Here is a 24,458-nt window from a genome sequence, read left to right on the forward strand (position 1 = left end):
CATTCTCCCTAAACCCTGGCATCTTATCTATTCAAGCTTCTGTCCCCTCTCCTTTCTTTGTCTCTAAAATATTATTAACAAAGACACCACACTTGCTGTACCCACTTTCTCTTTCTTGACACCTTAGCCCTCTGTGTTCCTGTTTCCCTATTTAGCAAAAAAGGGGGAATTGCTCTTAATCATGGATAGTACTTTTCGGACCTCATCTTTCTTGACCCCTTTTTGGCATTGACCTTGCAGCTCACTCTTCCTGGAATCTCTTGTTTCTTCACTTCTATAATTTAATCCTTTTTCAGTTTTCCCTAAACTTTTCTGATCCCATTTTTCCTACTTCATTTTACTAACTCATTGTTTTTACTCCCCTTCAATTTTGATAGTCCAGAATTTTATTTTTTTCTCATTCTCTATCATCCTACTGAAGAAACTTATCTCTGAATGACTAACTTCAAAATTCATATGTTCTGAGCATATTTTATCTCTCAGAACCCAATCAAATGTTTCTACTCTCTATTTGACATGTATAGTGCCTATAGCACAGACATGTCACCCCTCACCCTTGAAATGTGTATAGAAATACACAAACATTTCCACTAACACAACCTATTTCTCTTAATGTATTTTCTTTTTCTCCATTTGGTAACCTCATAAGTCTACACTTCATTCCCACTCACCATTTACCAAGTTCTGTTATTCATCAAGTTCTAGGACTCTAAATTCCTAAACATCAGTTTAGTCTGTCTGCCCTTCCATCTCCTTGCTGTCACCTTAGGTTGTGTTCTCACATGCTTGTTCTAGGACTCTTTTCCTTCCCTCTTTACATGCCCAACATCTGGTATTGTGCAGAGACAGAACCCTGTTCTACCTGTGTTTTTGCCACCACATTCAGTGCACTGTCTCTTTATCAAATTAATAAATTAAATATTAAACCCAAGGCAGGCAAAACCATTTCAGTAATAATTTATAATTTTAAATATTTCTTTACAAATTATTTTTAAAGTGTGGCTTAATCACCCTCATTGAGTTTTGTGTAGAAAATGCATATATATATATATCTTTTTAAGATTTTATTTATTTATTTTTTTAGGGAGGGAAGGGAGGGGAGAGAGAGAGAGAGAGAGAGAGAGAGAGGGAGAGAGAGAGAGAAACATCAATGTGCGGTTGCTGGGGGTTATGGCCTGCAACCCAGGAATGTACCCTAGCTGGGAATCGAACCTGGGACACTTTGGTTCCCAGCCCGTGCTCAATCCACTGAGCTATGCCAGCCAGGGCTGAAAATGCATATATATTTTTATAAAATTCAGACTCATTAATCATTCATGTATTCAACAAACATTTATTAACCAACTTGTCCATATGACACAGAAAATAGGCCAAAGACACCAGCATGACTTAAGTAACTTCCTGAAGCAACTCACAGTCTCAAGAAAGAGATAAACATATGCAAAAATACTAACATTTCAGTGTAATAACTACTAAACAAAAAGGAGTGTTACAAAGCTTCAGGAGCCCCAGAAAGAGAATAGTTAGCATTTGAGAGAATTGGAAAGGTGTCAAGAATGTGTTACATAAAGCTGGATTATGAAGGAAGAGCAGAATTCTGTCTGACAAATAATGGGGAGAAGGATGTTTTAGGCAAAGGAAACAATGCCAGTGAGAACAAGGAATAACAGGGCTTGTGATAGGGAACAGTGGGTTCACGGATCTTGGAATTCACATGTACAGGGATTTGTTGCATGTATTCAGACAGAGGAGTCACTTAAGTGTGTTTGTGTTCACTCAGACAATTCCAAACATGTGTTGGAGCAGATTGGAAGGGATGAGAGATGAAGCAAGGAGATTAAGTAGGAGGCTAAGTCTAAAAATCCTAGTAAGAGATGGCAAGAACCCAGACTAAAATGTTCACTTTATAAATAGGTAAGAAGGGAGAAAAACATAAGAACTGAGAAGCACCATATTTTGAAGAAATGTCCAACCTATACACATACATTAAATGTTTGTATCTATATCTTGTTTTTGTTTTAAACTATAGACATGGGATGTTGAGCTGGAAAGATCGGCAGAGTCCTGGGCTGAAACTTGTTTGTGGGAACATGGGCCTGCAAGCTTGCTTCCATCAATTGGACAGAATTTGGGAGCACACTGGGGAAGGTAGCTTAAAATGTAACATTTTGTTTCTGAAAACATGTTTGAAATGAAATGCTCATTTATTTATGTTGCTCATTTTCAAAGGCTAAGTACCTGAAAGGAAAACAAGCAATCACCCAACGTGAATAATAAAAAATAAATATACAAGAATGATAAGCAGCATTAGAGACTTATTTTTGTTTTACATTATTGATATAATAGTAATGTAATGTGCATAACTATTTAAGATTAATAACTTAGACAAAAATATCTCTAGCCTTCTCTATCAATCCATTTGCAATACTTGGTTTAAAAATTTCTCCAACTTTACTTGCTCTTTGTGGTTATTTTATTTCAAATAGGTATAGGCCCCCAACATTTCATGTACAAGCATGGTATGATGAAGTGAGAGACTTTAGCTACCCATATGAACACGAATGCAACCCATATTGCCCATTCAGATGTTCTGGTCCTGTATGCACTCATTATACACAGGTATGTTTTGGTTTTATTATATTTTATTTCCCTAAGTTGAGTTTGTATAACTAAGGGACAACTTGGGCTACTGAACTTGTGTCTTTTTTATGTCTTTTGCTATGGTTACTAAATATTTAATTATTGATCTATGTAGAATAAATGTAGAAATTTCTATAAGCAAAGTAGTGATCAGAAACAATGTCCAAACATATACTTAAAAATACATTATTGCAATGATTTTACCTATGAAACACCTTAATATGGCCCCAATATATGCATATAGGGAGAAATGCACTATCTTCAAAATTAGGTATCACTATTTTTTATTTTCAAAAACTAAAAATATAGTTTTATTTACCCATGATATTTGGTATTTACATATGTGCAAAAAAGCACTTCTCATTATTTTTAAATATATTTTATTGATTATGCTATTACAGTTGTCCCATTCCCCCCTCTTTATTTCCCACCCTGCCCTGCACATCCCCTCCCACTCACATTCCCCCACTTTAGTTCATGTCCATCAGTCATACATATAAGTTCTTTGGCTTCTGCATTTCCTATACTATTATTAACACCCACCCCATCTATTTTCTACCTACCTTTATGCTACTATTCTGTCTCTTCCCCCTCCCCCACTGATAACACACCATGGGATCTCCATTCCTGTGATTCTGTTCCCATTCTAGTTGTTTGCTTAGTTTGCTTTTGTTTGTTTTCTTCTTAGGTTCAGTTGTTAATAACTGTGAGTTGTCATTTTACTATTCATACTTTTGGTCTTCTTTTTCTTAGATAAGTCCCTTTAACATTTCATATAATAAAGGCTAGGTGATGATTATTTTTAAATTTAATGTTTACATTTGGTACTAACTATGTTTTAACTTTGAAATCACACAGCTGAAGGCAAATTGAATTAGATACAGCTCACCACAGAGCTGAGTTTCCAGAACATCTGTGGCCAATTATTAAGGAATACAAAGCAGAAAGATTCTTCTATATGCTTTTGTGTGTGACAAGATTAAGATCACTGTAGAACTCCTTAATGACCAGTGGCACAATGAAAATATCATGTTGTGTAAAAAATTTGAACACCTACATTTTTGCTCCAGTACTTTCTGATTAAAATGAGAAATTCTATTCTTTCGTTAGGCACATTCTTCATGGAACTATTAACACAGAATTTAGGTTTGTGAGGAGATAACTTTGAATTATTGAATAAATTTATATTTTGAAGATGCATACATTTATAGCCAGATTGAGTTATTGAGCTGTAGGTCTATTATTTTAATTGAATTAGGCACTTCTCAAAGTCTCAGGAAAAGTATCTTCTTTGACATTGCTTCATTTCATTTTGAATGACTAATGTTTATTTCTCAAGTTGCTTGATACATTTTTCTCTTTGATATGTTGTGTCTTGCTTCATCTCAACTTCTGTTTTCTGAGCCTTTCTTTTCTCTAATATAGGTTGTGTGGGCAACAAGTAGCAGAATAGGCTGTGCCATTAATTTGTGTCATAACATGAACATCTGGGGGCAGATATGGCCCAAGGCTGTCTACTTGGTGTGTAATTATTCCCCAAAGTAAGTGGACAAAACACTACTTTCATATGTAAATTTTTCTTAATAATATAAAAATTACATTTTTATTTTTTTCTAATTTTCAGTCTGCATTTTTGAATGAAGTATATTGTTTTTAACCTATCTTTCTTAATACAACAATAATTATGATTGCCTGATGCATAAAATCAGTACTTAAAAGGAATCAAAAATTGAAAATATAATCTATGTAAAGACAGGGATAATATTTATGCATTCAGTTTTGCTGAATGAACTATTATATTATGTAAATATCCAATAATTTTGATTTACTAGATACACATAACTACAGATTAACTGAGAAATGCATTTACCTATGTAAAGTCCATTCAAATGTTACATTGAAAATATTACGCAATCATATGTAGGGTCAAAGCTAAGTCTAAAATCCATTCGTATTAAAACAAATGAAATGTGGATGAATATCCCAAAGCAGAGTTTGGTGTTCTGCAAAAGTTTGGTCTGGTAATTTTTAGCAATATGCATAATAAATTATTTAGTCTATTTCAAAAGAAGGAGGCAACATTTTATACTTAAACCTAGTAAACAAAAGATAAAAGATATAAATGTCTTAAATCACCTCAAAATCATCACTTAAGAGATTCTTATACAAAAATATTTTGCAATGTCTTATAAATGATGCTATTAGATTACCTCTTAAAAGAGTGCTGGTTTTTCCTTAAGGGGGAACTGGTGGGGCCACGCTCCCTACAAACACGGAAGACCCTGTTCTGCTTGTCCACCTAGCTTTGGAGGAGGCTGTAGAGAAAATCTGTGCTACAAAGGTATGTGCTCTTGTGCCAGGCTATTTAGTTTGATTGATATTTTAATCTAATTCACACATTAAGTTCTGTTTTTAAAAATAAATGTGTATTTAATTACCTGAAAAGTTTTTAGAGCTCTATTTCAAATATTCTGAAGAAACCATTTAGAATATTTCAAAATATATTTATAATATTAATGCTTTTTAGACCAATATGTATTTAAAGGAAAATTTCATTATTATCCCAGATAACTTTTAACTGTAGTCAGAATGTATCACAGAGTGTCAGTTATATTTACTTTCCTAAAAGCCATATTCACATATTGTTGACTGGAGTTATTTCTAAAACTAATAAGCTCCTTAAACTTTTTTAAGGGGTTAATAATTTAACACAATTTATTTTTAGCACTTTAGAAGTTTTTCCCAAAATACCATAATTCTTACTTGAATCATGCTGAATGGATTGTACTGATTATCTGCTTCTCACTGTAGGGTATACAATATTTCATGCTAAAATAATAAAAAGTACAATAGTGTTGTAAAACTATTGTAAAAATAGTGCTCTCAAACACATTTGATGTCTTAAAGGTAAATACAAATATGGTGTCCTATTTATAGCACACAAAGATAAAATGTATGTGACAGAGCTTTGTGAAAGTCATTAAGCTTTATTGGGTATCCATCCATATGAACATTTTTTACTTTCTTGTACTTTTTTGTTAATGATGTCTAAATGAAGATTAATGGAGACTAATGTGTTAGAAAATCTATGAATAAATGCATTCCTTTTTCAGGACTCATAAGGGAATGGGTCTTTGTATCTCCCCTAGGGACTCAATGCTCATTAAGTCAAGAAGTGACCATATATTTCACTCTCTTACATGAGCCACTTATAATTCTTGGAAGCATTTTTCATTGTGTGTCAGTCTATCTGTTTCTGTCCTCTTTACCCCCAAATCTCCAACCTACTTGCCCCTTCACTACTGGCCCCTATGTTTTACTTAAACCTGACTGTATTTGATTTCCTTTTTCTAGGTTCTGCATCCTTAGACACACATGAAAATAACACAACCCTCCAAAATATGCCAGTGTCAAGTCCTTGATATAATCCAACTTGAAAAAAATATTAAATTCAAAGTTTGACATTATTTTTCATTGTCAAGTTTAAATTTCTGAGCATTGAATCTCCTTCTGAAAGGGAAGAACATTTTCAGAAAAACTGATATTGTAATAAATAACAAGGGCATATCAACCTTCTTTAGGCTGAATTTCCTTACAGGAGAATTTAAAATATGATTCCCCCCAAAATATTAAGGATACAATTTAATTTGGGAAAACAAATTCAAATTCGCTTAAGTCCTGACTTGATTAGATCACTGTGTAGACATCATGTTGTCATTATGAAAACCAATCACTGATTATGTGTTAAAATATAAGCAAAGTTTAGAAATGGCTCCATTTAACATTGGCCAAAGGGTAGCATTAATAAATCAAGGACTCAAGGCTTATGTGTGTTTCACTTACTCCAGTGTAGTGCATTAAGAGCACCCCCTTAAGTTAAAACTGGTGCCAAAAACAATTTTGATTTTTCTATTTTTAAGTGCTAAACAGGCATGTAAAGATTTAGCATTATTTGATAATTTGTGCACATTTTAATAGGATTTATGTTTCTTAACTCCATTCTCTCTAACAGAAGGATCAGACAGGTACTATACTCCTCGAGAAGAAGAAACCAATGAAATTGAACGAGAACAGTCACAAGTCCATGACACCCATGTTCGGACAAGAACAGATGATATTAATACAAATGAAGTCATAAGCACACAACAAATGTGTAAGACTCCTGCATTATTTACAAAAATGTTAAGGCTTACATAGGTGGCATATCTGTCGATATTTTATTAGCTTTAATAGTTTTAGATAGGTAAAAGCTTGGCATTAGACTGAATGTGAAGGATTATAGCAGCTTTTACATTTTTTAAGTTAATTTGTTTTCTTTTAGCCCAAATTGTTTCTTGTGAAGTAAGATTAAGAGATCAGTGCAAAGGAACAACTTGCAATCGGTAATATCTATTATTATTCTCAAAATTAACTGATAAATGTAAGAAATATTTTCAGTGTATACTGACTGACATTCAGAGAATGTCCCCATTTTCTTTCCCCTAGATATGAATGCCCTGCTGGCTGTTTGGATAGTAAAGCTAAAGTTATTGGCAGTGTATATTATGAAATGGTAAGTATTATAAATATAATTACATAGGGGTAGAATTATTTCATATAATACTTGATTTTTTAATTTGAAAAATAATTTAAGTGTAGATATTTTGCTCAGAAAAGTTTGTCTAATTTGAAGTCATATAAATAGAAAGTAGCTGTATTTTATGCAGAACTCTAATAATGTAATATCCCCCCCCCTCTTTTTTGCTAAGCAATCCAGTATTTGTAGAGCTGCAATTCATTATGGTATAGTGGACAATGATGGTGGTTGGGTAGATATCACCAGACAAGGAAGAAAACATTATTTCATCAAATCTAATAGAAATGGTGTTCAAACAATTGGGTAAGTACCCAAATGCTCTTTGGGACCAGGTGATTTCAAATTGTAACAATGAGGTAATGCTTTTGGAGCAAAGCATAGAATTTATGAAGAAAGAAGGTGGTAATTTTTGAGGTTCATTTTGACTACAAGATTTCCATAGACAAAAAGAAGAAAAAGCATCTAAATGAAAGCTGAACCCTTTTGCTTTTAAAGAGCTTGCCGAAACTCCAATTTTTCTAGTTTCCTCAAGAATGTACAAATTTACAGTAATTTCCAATGTGAGCCAATAAACTTTTCTACTGCAACAGAAAATACTGCAGAGAAGACTGATTTGCATATTTCTGCCCTATTAAGGGAGGATAGGTTATTTCATGCAATAGTAACTTTGTTAATAAACTTAGAGTGCAAAGAGCATTTTGAAAAGTTGGTAAGTATGTAATACATCACATTTTTTTGGTTCATTTATATATAATTTAATCCAACATAAAAGCATTGATTGCCTTTAAAATGTTTCTTGTGTTAAAAATACTAAGTATTTTATAGAGTATATGTTTTTATATATACTCTATAAAAAGTAGAAAAATGAGGGTTTTGGAAATATTTTGTAGTGTCTCTTCTGTGAAAAGTAAACATTAATGAACCTCATAGGGAATGCCTCTTCTTAGAACATAGTTTCTTTCTTTAGTAAATATACAATTACATGAAAATTCATAGTAAAGCTGTAACTGATAATTAAAAACTCTTGCAAATGTGGAATGATCTCCCTTACATACAATTTTGATGAAAGGCTGGATGTATAGTTTTCAGTTATTAGCCATCACTCTCAAAAGCTTCATAGAAACATTTATTCAGCAAATATTTATTAACTTCCTTGAATAAATAATAAATATTAATTATCAGTTTCAGTAAGCCAAATACTGGATTTTAGATTAAAAACCATTTATCCTATTTTTTTCACTTAAGTGTAGATATTTTGCTCAGAAAAGTTTGTCTAATTTGAAGTCATATAAATAGAAGTCATTTACTTTTTGATTATGTTCATTATGGGAATTCTCTTGGAATTAGAAGGGTGTGTAATATTAAAGTACCACCACAAATAAGCCTTACCTTGTGCAATAGATGACTTCTGAAAATCTGGATATAGATAAACCAATGAAATTTTTGATATTTAATGGTATACCTATTCTTACTTTCCTGTTTTATACTAATGCATATAATGAAGAGTTCACTTATTTATTGTAGACATTTTACTGCCTACTAGGGAAATTAAATAATGCACACTGCTATGAGGTACTTATTATTTAGTATTTTTACAGTATTACCTTGTATTTACTACTGTGAAAGAGTAAATCACCTGGTTCTGTGGTGTTATGGAGAAGTTATATAGATGATGATACTTATAAAAAAGTGATTGACATTTTTATTTTCATCTTCAGCAAATATCATTCTGCTAATTCCTTCACGGTCTCTAAAGTAACAGGTTAGCACTTTTTTTCATCTTACTTTCTTACTACTGTGTTGCATGTTACTGTTTCCAAATGATTTGCCCCTTGTATTGTGCTTGCATTCTGTAGTTCAGGCTGTCACTTGTGAGACAACGGTGGAGCAACTCTGCCCATTCCATAAGCCTGCTTCACACTGCCCAAGGTATTGTTTTCTGAGTGTTTGCATTGTCTTTTACCAGTGAACATGTACGGTGCTCTTATCTTCTGGTAATTGGTTCTAACTGAAATTCTGGTGTCTCTAGAGTTCAAAGGGGTGTTATCTCAAACTGTTAAGTAGCAGGGATCCATGGGCCATCACAAGTTCCATATAGTCCAGGCATTCTTAGTGTTCTTGCTCCACATGCCAAGTACCTTCTACTGCTCTGAGGTAGCTGGGCTCATGCCTATAATCTATGTTATATGGGCTGTGAGAGTTCTGTCTTCATCTGCTCAGGCTGCTATAAGCATAGACCAAATATATTTGTTATAAAAGTATAATCTCTTCCCAGAGCTTCACTCACTATGCTCTTACTAGATTTACAGATTTAATTAAAATCGTGGTGTGTTTTATAATCTTAGAAAATTCTGTGGAAGATTTTTCAGGTATCTCAAATCCCTATATTTACAGACTCTATTTTTATAGAGAAAAAAAACATTGATAGGTGAACCTGGGAAATTTCAGCATTGCGATACAATGAGAAAAAGCAAAAATTTTAGAATTTTTCACTTATATGTTCATTAAATATGTACTATATAATACTACATACCAGTATTATACTAGACCTTATCTCAACCATGTAACAAGGTTTATGAGGACTAAATAGTAAGTATTACCCTGGAACTTATCTGTGCAATAATAGAAATTGTGTTTCAAAAGGACCAGATCATTCAAGTAAAATATTAATAAATAAGTTTTCTATTTCTTTGCTTATTTCAGGAAGGGAAATAAGAGGACCTACTCCTCATAAGGGAAATGATATAATTTTTAAAAATTTAACTTTCACTGTCACCAGTTTAACAAATCAGCAGAAATGATTGGAAAGCTCCCCGCTCCCAGTGAAACAAAAGTTTTCTTCCCCCCATATAAATTTTTAATAGTTTCACAAATTAGTTCATAATGGTATTATTTATATGACATTTTATGACTTTTAAGGAACCATATTGATGGTGCATTTGTTTTAGAATTTTATATCACTTAATGAATTGAGTAATAAATCTATTCAGGGGGGAAATGCCAAGAAAAGATAAATTAAAGGGTATTAACTAAAATTGAGCACAAAGAAACAAGATTTATTTACACAATGTGTCCTTGAGAGGTTCTATAGCTGGCAGAGCATCCCAAAATAAACTCTCTCATATTTATTACCATGACCTTGGAGAAAATGTGTGTGCTTGTGTGTGCGCCATTGGCAATCTTATCCTTTTTACATATGTGTGTGTGTGTGTGTGTATAGAAACAATTATATATAATATATAGTTATATATTATATACAATATAGTGTATATTATATATTATTATATAGTATATATAATTATATAGTTATATATTATATATACACAATTGTATATAATATATATTATATATATTATGTGTATATATACAATTATATATATAAACAATTACATTTTTAAAACCTGTTGCATGTTCACAGTGTAAAAGCAGTTATTAAAATCCATCAACATGTTCATTTCAAAACTTACAAGTAATTTGTAGATAAAAGAACATTTTTACTAGATCACTATCTACATTCTAAGTAGCAACAAGGTGTTAACACTACAGAGATTAGAACCCAAACAAGCAAAAACTTTCTCCCCTCTTTCTTTGACTAGAAATCACAAAAGTAAAAACTAATCCAGTTTGGAGCTACTGACCTTGGCCTTCTATAAACCAAGAACTGAATAAGGTCAAGGTAGAGCCCACACAGCATGATCCTAAGGGAAGAGCAGATAGTTTTACTACCATAGGGTGGTCTCTGAATACTCAACAGTTCTCAAATACAAAGAGGAAATTTTAGTCAATGAGGATGCCCTTCCTCCTACAGGGACACCCAACAACGTTCTTACAAAAATCAAACCTTTAGTTCAAAGTTATAAAAACTCAGGTTCATTTATTACTTATATGTAAATGGTTCTGGTTTAAGTTTGTAGGAAGTATATGTATGCACTCTGGATTGTACAGTGTTATACACATTTTAGAAATAAGAATTTTAAATAAGAAATGTAATTATTTTTTAAATGCTTCAGTTGGAAAAGGTAGCTGCCATTGGAGTTTTTAGAATACTTTTCAGAAACTCATCAATGCCTTCATCAAAGAATGGTTTTAGTCATTTTGTTGATATGCAAAGTGAATCATGGTTTTTCCAGTTTTTTGTATGAGAGACAGACAGACAGAGGCATAACCATTAGACCAATGTGACTGTACCTGGGTGAGAAGGTGGAGAAGTAGGATATAAGGTCAGAGAGGAAATAGGAGGAGAAAATATGCTGGACTTATTGACCACTGCATGAATTTTATTATTCTGAATTAGATGGAAAGCCCCTGGAGTATTAGGCACAGAGGGATGGTATGATTAGACTTTTGTGCTTCAATATAAGTCTGTGGAAAAAGTAAGTTGGAGGAGGCAAGTAGGAAACAGGCAGGTCATAGGAGAGCCTTTTGCAGTAAGTGAGCTATCAGATGATGGGGTCCAGAGTTACAGTGAGGAGGTACCTAGCAATGATCTGATTTAGGATATATTTTAATTTATAGTTAGCAGAAATTGCTGGTGGGTTGAATGTAAGGTGTAAGGGTGGGTATAAGAGGAAGGATTTCAGATAGAATAAAAGATTGTGGCCTGAGCATCTGGAATGATGGAGTTGCCATTTATTTCAGGAAGTCTACAGAAAGAACATATTTGGGGGATGGGAGGCAGAGATTAGGAATTTGGGTTCAAACATGCTACATTTAAGAAGTTTATTAGATCTAAGTGAAGATATGGAATAAACAGTAGGAAATACAAATTTTATTATTAAATAATAACATTTAATAATTATGGTCTCAACTATAGGTATAAATTTGGAAATCAACAGTATATAGATGATAATGGAAACTATGAAATTGGATGAGATCCAAGGTGTGAACACAGAGAAAAGAAACTATGAGATGTATGAGTCAAACAGGGATTCAAGTTTTCCAAATGACCTATTCAGTAAATTCTTCACACACATTGGGTACCAAACACCCAGATACTCAGAGTACTTTCTGCTGCCTTTTTCTGTTTTGAATCTCTACATTAGAAAGCTTTCTTGTTAAAAGGAAACACATTTGTGCTAGAAGTGGATAGTATAAGCAGAAGAAATTGTGTCTAGTGTGTGGCTTTTGTAACTGACCTAGTTGAGAAAAAAAAGTTAGTAAGGTTTAGAATGCTGAGTTTTTACTTTTGTGTTCACATGTCTGTAGTCTTACTAAGAAGAAAGATTGAAATAACCAGCCACTCAGTATTTGTAAATATATGTTTATTTTTCAGAGTATACTGCCCTCGAAACTGTATGCAGGCAAATCCACATTATGCTCGTGTAATTGGAACTCGAATTTATTCTGATGTAAGTATTCTAATTTATGCAGTTCTCAGCATTTGTGCATGAACATGCATATGTGTATGTATATATTCCATAGGTTCCACACATACATTTAAATGTATATGTATATTTACATGAAGTAGCCCCCCTCACCCCCACTAATCCAGGGTTTTACTTTCCATGGTTTTAGTTACCTGTAGCCAACCATGATCTGAAAATATTAAATGAAAAATTCCAGAAATAAAAAATTCATAAGTTTCAAATTGAATGTGATTCTGAGTAGCATGATGAAATCTTGTAATGTGTGGCTCTAGTCCCATCCTGAACACAACTCATCCCTTGTCCAGTGTCTCCATGCTATAGATGCTGCCCTCACATTATTAGTCACTGTTATCATATCAACTGTCATGGTATGGTGGTGCTTCTGTTCAAATTGCCCTCATCTTTACTTCATGATCCCCCGACTAGGGAAGAGTAGTGAGGTTGGCAGTTCAGACATCCCAAAGAGAAGACATAAACAGCTTCCTTTAGCTGAAAGATGAGTATAGTACAGTAAGATACTCTGAAGGGGTGGGGAGAAGAGAGAGAGAGAGAGACCAAATTTACATAACTTTTGTTATAGTATATTGTTATAATTGTTCTATTGTATTATTGCTATGAATCTCTTACTGTGCCTCATTTATAAAGTTAACTTTATCATAGTGCATGTATAGGAAATATATAGATTATACAAGGTTTGGTATTGTCTGCTCTTTCAGGAATCTACTGAGGGTCTTGGAACAGTAGCCCATGTGGATATGGGGGGACTATTGTACAGAATAAAGAAACAGATTCTGTGCTAATACAGGAATTCTCTGAAGAGTTAACCATTAATAATAACAAAAAAGAATATCCATATGTAAATATGGGTGCACAATAATTTAGTTAGGATTACATTTTTCTTTACATCCTACCCATATATTTTATATTTATATCAGATACTTAATAGTCTGGAAGCATTTTGGGGACTAAAATGCATTTTGCTTTTCTTTACTCTTCCTTTTGGTTCTTTAACATTAAAGTATAAACTGGATAGTAAGAATTTGTCAAATGTATGAACAGTATCTTCACTGCTAAAGGGGCATTTTTAAAGTATCATAGAATCACAAACAAAAAAAGAAAAAAGGGAGAGAAAGGACTCATGGACCCTGACTGCCACAGGGAGCAGATGCGGAGGAGAGTAAAGGGGGAATAAATGCTGATAGGAGACTTGACTTGGGGTGGTGAATACACAATGCAATGCACAGATGATGTGTTCTGGAATTGTGCAGCTGAAACCTGTATACTTTTGTTAACCAATATCACCCCAATAAATTTAACAAAAAAGGAAACAATAGAATCACAAAATCACAAACAAACAATACACTAGAATACATACAAAAGGAAATTAGTTGAGAGGATGTTGTAACGGATGACATTCCTGGGACTGGACAAGGACATTACCTGTGATAGCTTCAGTATGGATAAGTGCTTCTTGAGCCAGGTGTCAACCCTGGGCTTCTAAAGAGGATTAAGGGACACATTCTAGTGGGGGAGGGGCAAGGCTGAGGGGGCTGGTGAATGGCATCTATGGAGACTGCAGGGGAGATCACCTGAGCTGCAAGGGAGCATTGCCTGTAGGTTTGCTTGTCTCTGAGCTGGTGAGAATGCAAACTGAAAATGGCTGCAGCCAGCTTAGTGGACTGGGAGAAAGATTCAGCTCTTGAAACATCTAAATGGAAACTCTGAGTGCATGCTGATGAATTTATATTTTATGTGGCAGACCTTTGGAAACCATAACAGATTTCTAAACCAGTGAGTTAGAAAATCAAACTTAGATAATAATACTCTTGGTGCATATATTCAGTCGGATATTGTGGAAATAACAATTGTGGAGAGTGTCCTGAAATACATATGCCACCACCTTTTTTCTCTTGCTAAATTCATTTAGGTCCAGGTGTTTCTTTCAGTTCAGTCTTGCCATTGAAATTATTCTCCAAATCTAAGTCTCTCCCAAGGTCCAGCTTTGCAATCTTCTTATCTACAGCTTAATCTTGCTGGTATCTTAAATTGCTGTTTCTCATATTTGTTCATATTTTGATGTTTCTGTTTAAAAATGCCTTTTTTCTACTTTTCTATCTGTCAAAAACATGATCACTCTTCACATCACTTTCTCTGTGAAGTATATTGCTAGATCTCTTAATCCAAGGATGATGTCACCTTTCATTCAACCTTGTTACTTTGTTTTCTCCTGTTAGCACTTGGCTAATTCGGTTAAGTATTGTGATTGTTTCCCCATCTCTTTCATTAATTTTTAAGTCTGATGAGGGCAGCAGCTGGGCAATTCATGTGTCACTTTTTCATCAACAATTTGATGGGTAGCAGGCTGGGAACAAGACAGGCTGGCTTCCTGACTTAACATAACTTAGAGCACGAGTAACATCAGAAACTAGGCAAATACTTTACACGTAAATATTTGTAGAAAAAACAAATTAATAAGTGTATATGAGCATATCTAGATGACCATAAAATTCCAAAGAAATCATTTTTTCCAGATTGTCCCTTTAAGCAGCAAAACTTAATTTTAGTTATGTTTGATAAAAATCTTTCACCATATCCTATATACTTCTGTACTAATAAGCCATCTCTTTGTCAGAGTGAACGATTTGTTAGAGCTTGATACTGAAATCATTTTGTCTTCCTACTTCAGTTGAAATGGTAGGGTAGATAATTATGTATTATTATGTAGACCTTTTCAAGATAAGTTGGAAATATAGAGTTAACTATAACTGACAAATGCAGAGAAAGAGATTCATCTATTACCTGCCAATCTCATTACCTTTTTACATAGAAGATGTGGACAGATGAGAGAGAACCAATCCATTAACTTCCTCCCTTCTCTCTCCCTCCCCTCTCCCCAACCTTACTCTTTTCCCCTCTCTCTCTTTTTACTTGTAGAGTTACAACTTATACATTTTATTGCTTTAACTTTTATTTCCCATTTGTGACAGATGAAGTTAATTTTTGCATTCTTTAAAAATGCTCTATTGGTTTCACAGATAAATTCTTTTATTTCATGATATATTAATACTTACAAAGTGTAGGCATGAACAGAAAATCTCTTCTGACCTTTGAACTTGAATAGGAGTGCCTGCTGATAGCATAGTTATGGGCAAAACAATAGTTTCAAAACATATTAAGTGCTTAAATTTAGTGAAAACTATATCTAAGCACTGTCATTTCTGTGGGGAAGAGGCTGATAATGCCTTTATAATGGAGCAAGATAAATACTGAAATGTATATAAGATTATTTTTATTTGCATTTGTTATGAACCATAATGGATGCAAACATTAATTCAGAAAGAGCCTTTAATGGGTGAATAAAATGCCTCCTAACAGTAAGGATATGAGGTTTTCGATATATGGCATTTTGTAATAGGGCAAAACATGAAAAGGGTAAACCAGCTTGGCATTCGGGCTCTCTGATCTAATAAATACTGACTGATGTCACAAGGTTCAGAGCACAGTAATAAAGCAAGGTCATGTAAGATGTATATGCTTATATGATTTTTCAAAAGCACATTAAGCCACTCACATGTGCATGGAGATAAGAAAAGAGCATACCAGTGGAGTCAGAAAAGACCCGTGGGGAAATGAGTGGGTGGGTCACTTGGTACTGAAACAGTTCATGTTTCACTTTATGGAATTTCCTGGGGCTGTATTCAGCTATTGACAAATTTTGGCAGAGCATTTAGATGAAATCAAATGTTAAAATCCAGAGAAGACTTTTATGGGCCAAGAAGAAAGAGTTGACTTCTAAAAGTCAGTGCTTTTAAAAATTTGAAAGTGTTGGACCTGAAACAATAATTTTCTCCTCAATAGAAATCCCATTCAATTCAGATTATATAACTGGCACAATGTAATAATTATGGAAATTTGCCAGTACCTCATGTGAGACCATTCAAGCCAGGGTGATGATAGACATTGCAAATCCAGGCTGAAGCCATGATTGTTCTTCATATTTTCAGGGGGATGGAATTATTCTTTTGGGCAAATTTTCTCTGAGGAGATTATATTTATTTAATAGGGAGAAAACTCCCAATTTAACATGTACCTGTATTCTGGAAAAGGGACCACAGAGATATACAGAACTATGTCTGAGCTGTCTAGGAGTCAGAACTGAACATGAGGTCAGAATGACTCCAGTAGGGACTAACAAAGGCTGAAACTAAATAATAAAAAGAGCCAATTTGCATTTTGTTGCTTTCACAACAGAAAAAGCCTGCTATTTGGCTTGACATGTGTTTGCTACATTAGATGGTAAGGGGAATTTTAGCACTGCGGTGACTCTTAAGCTCTGCTTTCATACTTGCTCAGAAGTGGCTTTAACTTTTCGATTTTTGAAACATTCCTTTATTCACAAAACATCATCCTGTAGCTGCTCACTGAGAATCCACTTAGAGACCTGTCAGTGACTTCAGTGCAGCAGGAGAGTAAGCTGGATGAGTTCAGCGGGAATTTCCTAAGGGCAGGTTTTCCCTTGTCCCCTCAGCTGTCCAGTATCTGCAGAGCAGCAGTGCACGCCGGGGTGATTCGAAATCATGGTGGTTATGTTGACGTTATGCCTGTGGACAAAAGAAAGGCGTACACCGCTTCTTTTCAGAATGGAGTCTCCTCAGAAAGGTAAATTTAAAATCATATCTATATTTTATCTTTTTATGCTTGCTTTACAACAAACTCACTTCCATGTGGGTTTGAGGTTCTGTGGCTGAGCCAGTATTTCCCTTGCTGATTGTAATAGTAGGTTTTCCAGGGATGGTAGAGGCTGTAGTACCAGAGGTACCTGTCTCCTGCAGGCTTATAAAAATCAAAATGAAAATCGGATTACAAGTCAGAACCACTCTTTTGTTAATTGATCTTATAATAAGGAAATATGTTTTATCCTCTTTTGAATTTCCAGATTAAGTTTTTACATGTAATTCTCTCTAGGTGAGCAAGGCACTAATTTTCTAATCCAGTTATCTGACAAAGTATTTGACAAAAACAATGAGTGATTTTCCCCAGAACCAAATTTTCTTTTTGATTGAATGTTGGGCAGCTAATGTGACATAAATGAACTCTTTCAGGTCATCTCATAGTATCTGTCTCATGAGTATTATATATTTTGGTGTATATTTTGAGAAAATACATGCGGTTTACTTTATGAAGTGTTAATAAAAGTTAAGAAAAAAGAACCCATAGTGACTTTTCAACTCACTGGTACTCATGGAAATCATATTACGTCCCATATATTTTGTTTAGATGCGGAGAACTCCCTAGCTTTTAGATATTTAGTGAGTCCTTATGTAATGGAAGTACTGGAAGTACTGGAAGTAATGTAATGGAAGTTTTACATTATATTAAGACTTCTTTAAAGGACACCAAAGGGTATACCCTGCAGGGTATCTAGCTTGCCTTCCATGAAACTATCTGGGTGCTGTCTTCATAAAAAATAAAGATTTATATTTAGCATCTCTTTTCAGAGGAGACTACATTAAGGTGACTTCTCTATAACCTGGCTTATCTCCTTAAGCAGATATGCTATATAAAGTAGACTCTTGAGTTATAAGATTTTGATATACAGTTTTCTAAGCTAAACTGAGTGATGTACTTTTACTTACTTGTTCTAGTTCTTAAATTCATTTTTTAAAGATTTTATTTATTTATTTTTAGAGAGAGGGGGAGGAAATGAAAGAGGGAGAGAAACATCAATGTGTGGTTGCCTCCCGCATGCGCTCTACTGGGAACCTAGCCTTCAACCCAGGCATGTGTCCTGACTGGGACTCGAACCAGTGACTTTTTAATTTGCAGGCCCACACTCAATCCACATAGCTACACCAGCCAGGGCTAAATTTATTTTAAAAACAATAAGATAGGTGATAGCCTAAGAAAACCTAGAATAATTATTTTGAGAACCTGCTCTGAATTTTCCAGATGCTCTGGGCACTTTAAGTATATTAGCTCAGATCCACAAACAATCCTACAAAGTCAATTATATAAGCCCTAACCTATAGACATGTTAACTGAGACCCAAAGAGGTTAAGTGATGTGCCCCAGGCCATTTAACTGGTCAGTCTCAGAGCTCAGATTCAGAAATCTTCATTTTCCCAGAATTATCACTGTGTACAAAGAAAACACATTTCTAGAACTTAGTATGTGTCCTATAAATAAAACACATTTCTAGAATTTAGTCAATCTGTGTTCTGCAAATAAAATGGCTTTTGAGTGGCTATTTGTATAGAAAACCTGGCATTTATGTTTGCTGTGTGTGTATATTTGTATATACATTTTTAACTTTAAAATTCTGCCCTTTTCTTGTACATGAATCAATATAGAAAAGGAATTGTATTCTGTCTTCTCTTAGAATTCATTGTGTTAGTCTCTAACACCTTTTTTATTAAGAAAATAAAACTTCATGCAAAATGTATAAAGACTTCAAAAGTATAATTTTTATAGAATAAATAATGACTAATGGTATTATTAATGTTTTAAATTTTAGGCATTTAAACAAAACATACCTTGACTGATATTGCCAAATAAAATAAAAATAATTTAAGGAGTAAAATGTACAATTCTGTATTGTTTTTAATTTGTTTTAAAATACCTCCAAAATGAGATTGAGTGCTATATGTGTGTTTTCATTTTAATGGAAAAATTATTGAGATCTTTCAGATTTGATCATTAAATTTTCTAAGACTTTTTGTGAAGCTATAGATATTAAAAACATTAATAAGTATGATAGCAAAAAATGTAAATTTTGCCAGGCTTAGGAAATGATAATGTTAGTGGTCTAAAATATTTCTTAAATATTACCATCTCTTTAAAGTTAATTTTTAACCATGTTAGTTAGGCAGTAAACCTAGATCTCAGTACTGAATAGCAACATCTCCATATTCACCAAGTGAAACTGAATCACAGCTGCTAAGTATGCTCTATTAGAATCAAAGGTGGTAATATATGAAACATTATCTGGGATCAGTGAAGTTTTATATAAAATATGATTTTATAAGGCACTGTGTGCCTTAGTTTCTTTAGTGAACTTGCAGCTCAGCACAAAACCAAGATTTAAAGAATTAATTATGTTATCCTCACTCAAGCTTTCCAATAACTATACATTACAGTAGCCTTAAAAAGTTGGCCAGCTGGATTCATAGAGCTGCTTTCCTGAATGTCATAAGAATGATTTATTGAGGTATTATACATGGAGATGACATCAATATGCTTTTTGTATTTTTGCAGTTTACAGAATCCTCCAGGAGGAAAGGCATTCAGAGTATTTGCTGTTGTGTGAAATAGAATACTTGGAAGAGGATCATAAAAACTATTCTAAATGCCATATTTCTGAAGTTTGTATAAAACTGTAAAATTACTGTACAGAACATAGCAACTATTTTAAGTCCCCCCTGCACCTAAAGTGCCAACTACATATAAATCTTGATAGACAAAGTCTGTAAAATAAAACATGGGACATTATTAGCTTTGGAAAAATTAATGAATATGTAATGGTTTTAGAAATCCTGTGTTGAATATTGCTATATTTTCTTAGCAGTTATTTCTACAGTTAATTACATAGTCATGACTGTTCTACCTTTTATATGTTATATCACATGGTGCTTTGTATATGCCACTAATACAATGAATCTAAACATTGAATATGAATGGCCCTCAGACAATCATTTGGCATATTTAAAAACAATAATGATAAAAATAATAACTGTAAAAATGAAAGAAACCATGTTATTACATTTTCCCCAGTTTAATAGTATGCCATTACCGACACCAAATAATCTCAAATTGTTTTTCATTTTTTACGTGTATAGTTTTTCTCTTCTGTTAAATTTAAACATATAGGATATTAAGTCCTGATGCTATACTTCTTATTTTGTATAAAGTAATTCCTTAATATCCAAATGAATCTATTATAATGTTTGATTCTCTAGGAATGGCTTTAATAGTAAATGCAATGAAGTCAGAGTGGTGGCAGGGTGACATTCCTAGTGATTATTCAGTAAACAGTGAGGTATGCATGGGCAGCCAAAGCTTCCTGCATATTGTTCACACTGACATCAAGTCCTCTTTTGTATCCTGGCAAATACTCCTGCAGGCCAGGAAGTATTATAGCAAACCTTTTAACAAAGATGAACTATAACGTATTGCATCACCATTGCCACTGATTTTCCTAATGGTAAATGGCTGTGTGTATAAATGTTGCCATATTATGGTACCTATAATGGTGATATACCAGTACTTGTTTCTGTGAAAAATATTGTGTTGTGCTTTGAGACTAATACCTGAAAAATGTTAATTTTGGTTTTGTTTTTTTTTCCTGCTGAATTTACTCTTCCCATAAACATATTAAAATAATCATGTTTCAAAGTATTATTTTCAGTCTCCTTTGAATTCTTATTTTGATTTAGAATTCATTTTAAATCTACAAAATTATCGTCTTCTAATTTGGGTTATTGACATGAACATAAATAACATCCTTAGTACCAAAAGTATGCACAGTTGACCTGACTATTTAGGTATTTGTATGTGAAAGGGAAAGCAATCACAACTTTAGAAGCATTATATTAAGGGAAAAGTTGAATACAATGAGAGAAATTAATTTCTAAACTAGAAGGAAGTAATCTAAAAATTATAAAGTAATTATAAAAGAATCAGCAAGACAATAAATACTTAAAGATTTTTAGAAAGTAAATTATTGGGTCTTTAGGAGGAGAATAGAGATGAGGGAAAGCAAGACAGGTAGATAATACAAAGAAAAAAAACAAACAAAAAAAGAAAAGAAAAGAGAAGAGAAAAAGCGCTCATGAAAACTGCTGGAGAGCAAACTGAAAAATGAACATCATGATAAGTTATCAAGTATTGGCCGGGGATTAAATGGTTTAAATGTACATAATCAAAACTTTAGCACTTAATACATTAAAAAATTTAAAACTTAAAGCAAATTTGTGGGAACATTTTTTTCCCAAAAGATGCATTACACCTGCTTAAATAGTGTGATAGAAATTTAAACTTTAGCCAGATTCATCTTCTGTTTCTTACCTCTTCCCTCAATAGGGAAGCCTCATCAATTTACTCAGGACTCTAGTATTATTCCTAGTTTAGATATTCATCATCAAGTTTCCATACTTTTTCAACCTCTCCATCTAGAGCTCCCTATTTTTATTCACCTGCATTCCTTTTCAATGCATCCTTAATTTGTTTCACTGGAATCACTCTCTTCTATAAGTTGCCATTATAGTATTCAAGAAAACCAAACTGACAACTCAGTGGTCACAGACATTCCTCCCATCTGGAGCCCTGTTTTGCCACCAGACCTCTGAGAATTCTGGAGGAATTTGCTTTATTTTATTCCTCACGATTAAGTATGGCCAGAAAGTATCTGTAAAAGTTAACGTAAAGTTTAATGCCTTAATAAGAATGTTTTGATGTTATCAAGCTGCACAATTAAACCCCTCCTACTTCATTAAAAAAAAAGAAAGAAAACCAAACCATCTTATAAAAGCATTTAAGGGCCACTGTGGTCTTCTTTTGTATTGCTTTTCTATGCTCTTCTACACAGGTTTGGTCTTGGGTGAGTTAGTCAAGTTTCAACGCTTCAATTACCCCACCTGAAAAACAGGGCGGGGTAATTGAATAAATAATACCTGATAGGATTGCTGTAGGAATTAATTGAGATATTACATATAATGTATTTAAAAGAACATCAAACACATAATATGTGGTCAATATATATGTTAGTTTTTATTGATATTATAATTGTTGTTATTTAATTTGGGGAAATTATGCATCTATTACACTTGTCTACTTATTCTTCACTAAATGTGAAATCCTCCAGGAATTTTCCTGCAATTATCTTGGCAATAATTAAATAGTGCTCTTTAATAAGCCCTTTTAATTTGACCATATTAATTTTTTAAATGTTGTCTTGTATGATGTTTAGTTCCTTAAACTTAAGGATAAGCTCCATGAGAATAGTAATTTTCTTTATCAAACTCTGTACTGCAGAGACACAGTGAATTTTTTTACCATCTATGTGTTCAGTCAATATTACCAAGTGTGTATTCAATAACCACTAATTTTATTCTTAATGAAATAAGTGAATATTTTTGCATGTTATAAGAGCAAAAGATACATTATTATAGCTAATGAGAGTTGATTGATAAACATTCTAAATGGGTATTTTAAGAAGGAGTCAATACTTATAAGATCATATTAACATCTTTAATTTATTTTTTCAAAGTTTACCAGACTACATTGTAATTATTTCTTTAACGTTTTATATCTAATAAAAAGTAATCTGTGAATTACAACCAAAACAGAATTGTCCCAAAATTTTTCTCTCCTAATCTGTTAGATAATTGGTATACTATAGTGTATGCTTTTTATTCAGTATTGTATTTTGAAAACTTGAATGTTTCTAGCATTTCTAATATTTTTTTTATGTGAGCTCTTTTGAAGAGTGGGCTAAGCAAAGAAACAGAGCTATCCTTTGGAAACATAACAAACTGCACATTTGGAATTCAAGCTAATTTATTGAACAAAGAATTACATTGTTTAGGTTAATTTAAAATACTTATCTGAGGTGACATTTCAGCCCTGGCACCATAATATTCAGTAGCTGAAGGAATAGTCTAGCCAAATAATCTGATCCTCTTTCACTAATTTGTTAGAATTAAAGGCTAAATCATATCTGTCTGAGATTTTTAAAAGGCAGGCCAACTTTTTAGAGCTCTATTATTATGCTTAGCAATTAGATACTCTTTTCCTCTTATCCAATTCCTATGTCATGTTCCAACATAATCAGAGTGTAAAACAATGCCAATAAGCAAACATCTTTGCATTAGACCACTGTTATGAAAACAAAATTTCCAATAATTACTAAATTTTTTTCTAATTAAAAACAATTTTCAATTACATTTATAACTATGCTGATGAAGGTGAGAAGCAGAGACCCTATACAAGGCTATATTTGACAAGCTCAGTTTTAAAAAGCAACATGTATTAAAAAATGAAGTATAAGTCAAGGATAAATACTAAAAAGTGTTAGAAATGATTAAAATAACATTAGAAATATAAAAATCACAACCTAATTGAACTCTTTACTCACCCTAAAAGAAAGATTTTTTAAATCCATGTGAGAAAAACTTGATTAGAAATACTATAATGAAAAACAAATAAACAAACATAGAGTCCCTCCTGAAACTTTCTGCTTTTATTCATCCCCAAAATGCTGAGTTCCTACAATTTGCTTATGGACTAGCTGTTCACTGTAGATATGCTTATAGCAAAAATGCCCTCTATCTATGTGCCTGTCTTTATTTTGCTTGTTCATCTTGTTCATTTGACTCATAGATAGAGAGCAGGATGACAACTGTAGAGGGGGACTGGGTGGGTGGAGGGATCAAACAAGAAAGATAAAAAAGAGAACTCATGAGCAAGGACAACAGTGTGGTGATTGCAGGGAGTCGGGGGTGAATGGAGGTGGAAGAGGGTGTAGGGGGGTAAATGGTGATGGAAATGGTGAGACAAGATTATTTTTCTAAACTTATGTATTAGAACACATATTCTAATTAACAGTGTTTAGGGTCTTGAGTTTCTCTATGGTCTCCATTCACCTAATTCCAAAGCCCATGCTTTTCCTGCTAGATCATCCCTGCTAGATATTTATAATCTATAGATTTTGAACCAGTGGACTACTTTTTCACAACAGTTGATTAAATATTTCCCCTCCTCCAATTCATTCAAAAATAAAGAGGAAGAAATATAATATATTCATAAAAGCATGAATATCCTGAAAATGGATGACAGTTGGAATCCTAGTGATGACTAAGTCAGAGCACATGCATCTGCAG

General features: G+C 33.3%; 1 protein-coding gene across 4 annotated transcripts in view; it reads left to right on the top strand.

Moving 5' to 3' along the window:
- CRISPLD1 (cysteine rich secretory protein LCCL domain containing 1) overlaps positions 1–20,976 on the top strand; it is a 39,988-nt gene extending 19,012 nt beyond the window's left edge. For 3 of the 4 annotated variants that reach the window (XM_028518279.2, XM_036031035.1, XM_036031034.1), the window contains exons 3-15: positions 2,030–2,148; positions 2,487–2,619; positions 4,066–4,181; positions 4,881–4,981; positions 6,653–6,793; positions 6,962–7,022; positions 7,126–7,192; positions 7,389–7,519; positions 8,935–8,978; positions 9,073–9,145; positions 12,489–12,564; positions 17,111–17,241; positions 19,837–20,976. In XM_028518279.2, the coding sequence (XP_028374080.1) occupies positions 2,030–2,148; positions 2,487–2,619; positions 4,066–4,181; positions 4,881–4,981; positions 6,653–6,793; positions 6,962–7,022; positions 7,126–7,192; positions 7,389–7,519; positions 8,935–8,978; positions 9,073–9,145; positions 12,489–12,564; positions 17,111–17,241; positions 19,837–19,888 (1,245 nt within the window). In that variant the 3' untranslated portion in view covers positions 19,889–20,976. Of the gene's footprint in view, positions 1–2,029; positions 2,149–2,486; positions 2,620–4,065; positions 4,182–4,880; positions 4,982–6,652; positions 6,794–6,961; positions 7,023–7,125; positions 7,193–7,388; positions 7,520–8,934; positions 8,979–9,072; positions 9,146–12,488; positions 12,565–17,110; positions 17,242–19,836 lie in introns of those variants that run through there. The other variant, XM_028518280.2, reaches the window with a different exon arrangement.
- The last annotated feature ends 3,482 nt before the right edge of the window (positions 20,977–24,458 follow it).

The sequence above is a fragment of the Phyllostomus discolor genome, chromosome 7, assembly GCF_004126475.2.
Source record: "Phyllostomus discolor isolate MPI-MPIP mPhyDis1 chromosome 7, mPhyDis1.pri.v3, whole genome shotgun sequence".
In the NCBI taxonomy this organism is placed as follows: Eukaryota; Metazoa; Chordata; class Mammalia; order Chiroptera; family Phyllostomidae; genus Phyllostomus; species Phyllostomus discolor.